The sequence below is a fragment of the Anopheles bellator genome, chromosome 2 (genome assembly GCF_943735745.2).
Source record: "Anopheles bellator chromosome 2, idAnoBellAS_SP24_06.2, whole genome shotgun sequence".
Taxonomy (NCBI): domain Eukaryota; kingdom Metazoa; phylum Arthropoda; class Insecta; order Diptera; family Culicidae; genus Anopheles; species Anopheles bellator.
The window spans coordinates 47,201,262-47,204,770 of NC_071286.1; the positions used below are offsets into that span (position 1 = coordinate 47,201,262).

The 3,509-nt window shown below is 35.0% G+C and overlaps 1 protein-coding gene across 1 annotated transcript; it reads left to right on the forward strand.

The window, feature by feature from the left end:
- Positions 1-215: 215 nt before the first annotated feature.
- Positions 216-1,059, forward strand: LOC131207623 (GILT-like protein 2). The gene is made up of 4 exons (XM_058200244.1): positions 216-458; positions 523-687; positions 757-903; positions 967-1,059. Exons 1-4 carry the CDS (start codon positions 216-218, stop codon positions 1,057-1,059), a joined length of 648 nt encoding a protein of 215 aa, XP_058056227.1.
- The last annotated feature ends 2,450 nt before the right edge of the window (positions 1,060-3,509 follow it).

Genomic DNA, 3,509 nt, shown 5'->3' on the forward strand with positions numbered 1-3,509 from the left:
GTGAACAAACGAAACGTGGTAAGCTTGTTAAAAGCATTAACAACTATAACAGCAATTCAGAGAGTAGGTTGTAAACTACATAGTTTTCTGATAAGCTATAAATCGATACAAGTGAATTCAAAAATTTCAATCTACCGTATTAAAAACCATTTTTTCAACTAGATATAATGAAAATGCTAGGCTGTGAATATGGTCCACACAGAAAATTACTGTTTATGGCGATTGGGTTAACAGTTGTTACTGGAACATCATTGAACATCAGCCAACCCAAAACCACCAACAAGAGCACCAGTTTTGATGACACGTCCAACAATCAGACGTTCATATTACCGGTGACCATTTATTATGAGACTTTGTGCAGTGACAGTATGGTATTCATCACCCATCAGCTGTATCCTTCTTGGTTACGTCGAGGCAAGGAAATGAAGCTTGAACTGGTACCTTTCGGGAAATCATGGGTATGAAATGTGTCTAGAGCATTGTAGTCTTGCGATTAATTTTATCATTTGTTTGCTTCGCCAGATTGAACAGCGTGACAGTGATGGACCAGTGTATCACTGCCAGCATGGAGTCCGTGAATGTCAACTTAATATTCTGCACGGATGTATACTGGAAAATCTTTCAATGAGTCAAGCCTTCCCTGTGATTGCGTGTCTCATGAAAAATTTTCGAACGAGTTTCGATAATGTAAGTTTCAAATATGGACGGGTATTTAATAGCTTTGTGAGTTATTAATTTTATCATGGTTCATCAAAGTGTATGGAAAACTATGCAGATAAGAAGCAATCAATCGTCGATTGCAGTCAAGGTCAGCTGGGTGCCCAATTATACGAACGTTTTGCAAACCAAACAGATGCCGTTCATCGTCCATTGCCTTTTGTGCCAACTATAGTGGGTGACGAAGTAAGTATATGCCATAATAATCTTAGTGCAACACTATTTCATATTTTCTTGTTTATTTTGCAGTCATATAATTATTATGAGCAAGACGAATGGCTACATCATTTTGATCGGAAATTCGCTCAACGCTATGAGCAGCAACATGGAAGAAAATTATAGGTTACAAAAAGGTGAATGTGAATTACTTTTTCTCTTCAAAGAAATAATTGTTTGCCTATCTTCTTTAGTTAGGAGCTAACAGAAGCGGCTTATTTTCACAAACATTCGATTCTGAAACAACACAACCTTCAACATCAATTGGCATTGAATATTCTTGTAAAACTTACCACTATTATGTAATAATTCTTACATCCGATTTCGAAATATATCCGATCCAAATAAATATCGATTTTTTGCAATACGAATGATGTTGAGGATGTGCATAATCGCTTATATTGTTGTCGCCGCCTTATTGTTATAGTTATAATTTCGTTGCAGAAACAAATAAAACAACAATTAACAACTATTGGTGCGATTCGCTCATAACTTAAAGAAATATGTTCAAACTATGTGTAGAATTTTACCGAGAGTTTACTTTTACAGGTACAGATATAATACTATTAGTGTACTAGATAAAAACTGGCATTGAATTTGTTACAAAGTATCTGTTTCGACTGCAACATAAAAGTTTTGTCTAGCAATCACGAAATAATAATAGTGTACAGTGTTTGATTTAATTTTGTTACAATAAATTTACCAGAAATTTACCAATAACCATGTTTCCTAATACTGCTTATTTCAAACAACAGCGGCGTTGGAAATGTCGCTAATTTGCGATCTAAAAAGTTCCAATTAATTTTAATTTGACGAAAAGACTATTTTATTTCCAACCATGCTTCATTTCATCGCTTCCAACGTATACTGGAATACCTCAAAGTATCAAACATTGATTCATTGTCAACCTTCAGGTCGAACTCGACCTGAGTCTACTGTCAATCAAGCGCAAGCTAACAGCAATCACAGTGATGGTGAGTAATCATATTAAACCTTTATGAATCCTTTGTCGCCTGATGGTGGCAGATAAAGTCCCACTCACAGCCCCGTGTATATGAAACTGCCCTTTCTATTAGTTGGTGGTGTTAGAAAGAACGAGCAAACACATGGTCTAGTTGCAATCAATTTTGTTCTCGCTCATCATCGCCGCCAAAGACGACGAATTTGATAGCATTTTCGATGCTTCCATCAACTGTCAATTTTTCTACCACCGCATCGAAGGGAAATTAAAAGCCGGAACTGATAATGCTCGACACCGGAAGCTTCTGCCAATGAAAGCTTTGAAGCCATCTGGTAACAGGTAAGGTAGATTGAGTTTGCCTCTCCACATGTCGGTTAATATTTTGTTGTATTCATTCAACTAGTTATCACAATTCAAGTTAAATGTAATTCTCCTTCACAAAACTCAGCACGCCTGTCCTTATATAGCTTTATTGTAGTGTTGTAAGCAATAATGTCGCCTGCGCATCCCTTTAGTGCATGACGATGAATGTGACTTACTGCTAGACAGTTTATTTATTTACAGAAGTACATAGTTGTACAATATTTATACCATACTGTTCTTGTAAAACATTAACTATCACACTTAAATTATGAATGTTTTAATGAATTTTAGGATGGAATTTTATTTTATTGATCAATCTGTTTGCATATTTTTTTAAATAAAATTTTAAGATGTTTTAAATGAAAATGACTATAACGTTTATTAACAAACTAAAATACAAATCTTTAGAAGAATAGTAATTTAGGTATTCGTCGTACTCTAAACAAAATACTTCAGTTCAAGCTCTAACGTTTGCTACGTTAAGACGGATCGCCACGCCATGAAATTTATTTTACAAGTTTCAATGGCAAGTTCAAAATCCAGTAACACACAAAAACCATTGAGAATGCTGCTTTAAATGGCAACAGATTAATTTTCTGTGAAATGGACAATAAACTGAAAGAGATGCTAAGGCTATCATGATGCGTTGTATTCGTCCTTACGTTTCAAGAGACGCGGGCTTTGTGTCCACAGTAGATTATCAATAAAAGAGGTGTTGAGCTGCACCTAATTAAGGCAATGATTGTCAGATCGTATACTAAGCATCAAGGTCTCTGAATGTGTTGAAAGACCCAACGGGTTGGTCAACAGGAAAAGGCGTCAAGTTTACAGTCGCGAGAACGGTAACCATTATTCATAGCCAGCATAACACAAGTAATTGCTTCTACAACCGTTTCAACCCAAAGAATAAATAATTCAGTTTAAACGAAAAATGGCTATGAAAACTGTTATTATAATGAAACCCAATGCGTCGCACATACCCAGGGATCCATTCTACTCTCTACAGCTAAGTTACGTATTACAGCAGATGTTGTGTAGATCGTTGTAAGATTAGAGAAAAGTGTGAACTAAGCAGAAATATTTATTGAACCTGAATCATTCGCAAAACTTGTGACTGAAAAAGTAATGGAGTCATCGGATCGGATCGGATGAAAAGTAATCTGAAAAGGTGTTATAAATGTTTGCTTGTATAAATGTATAAATTTATTTATTTATTTATTTATTTATTTATTTATTTATTTATTTATTTATT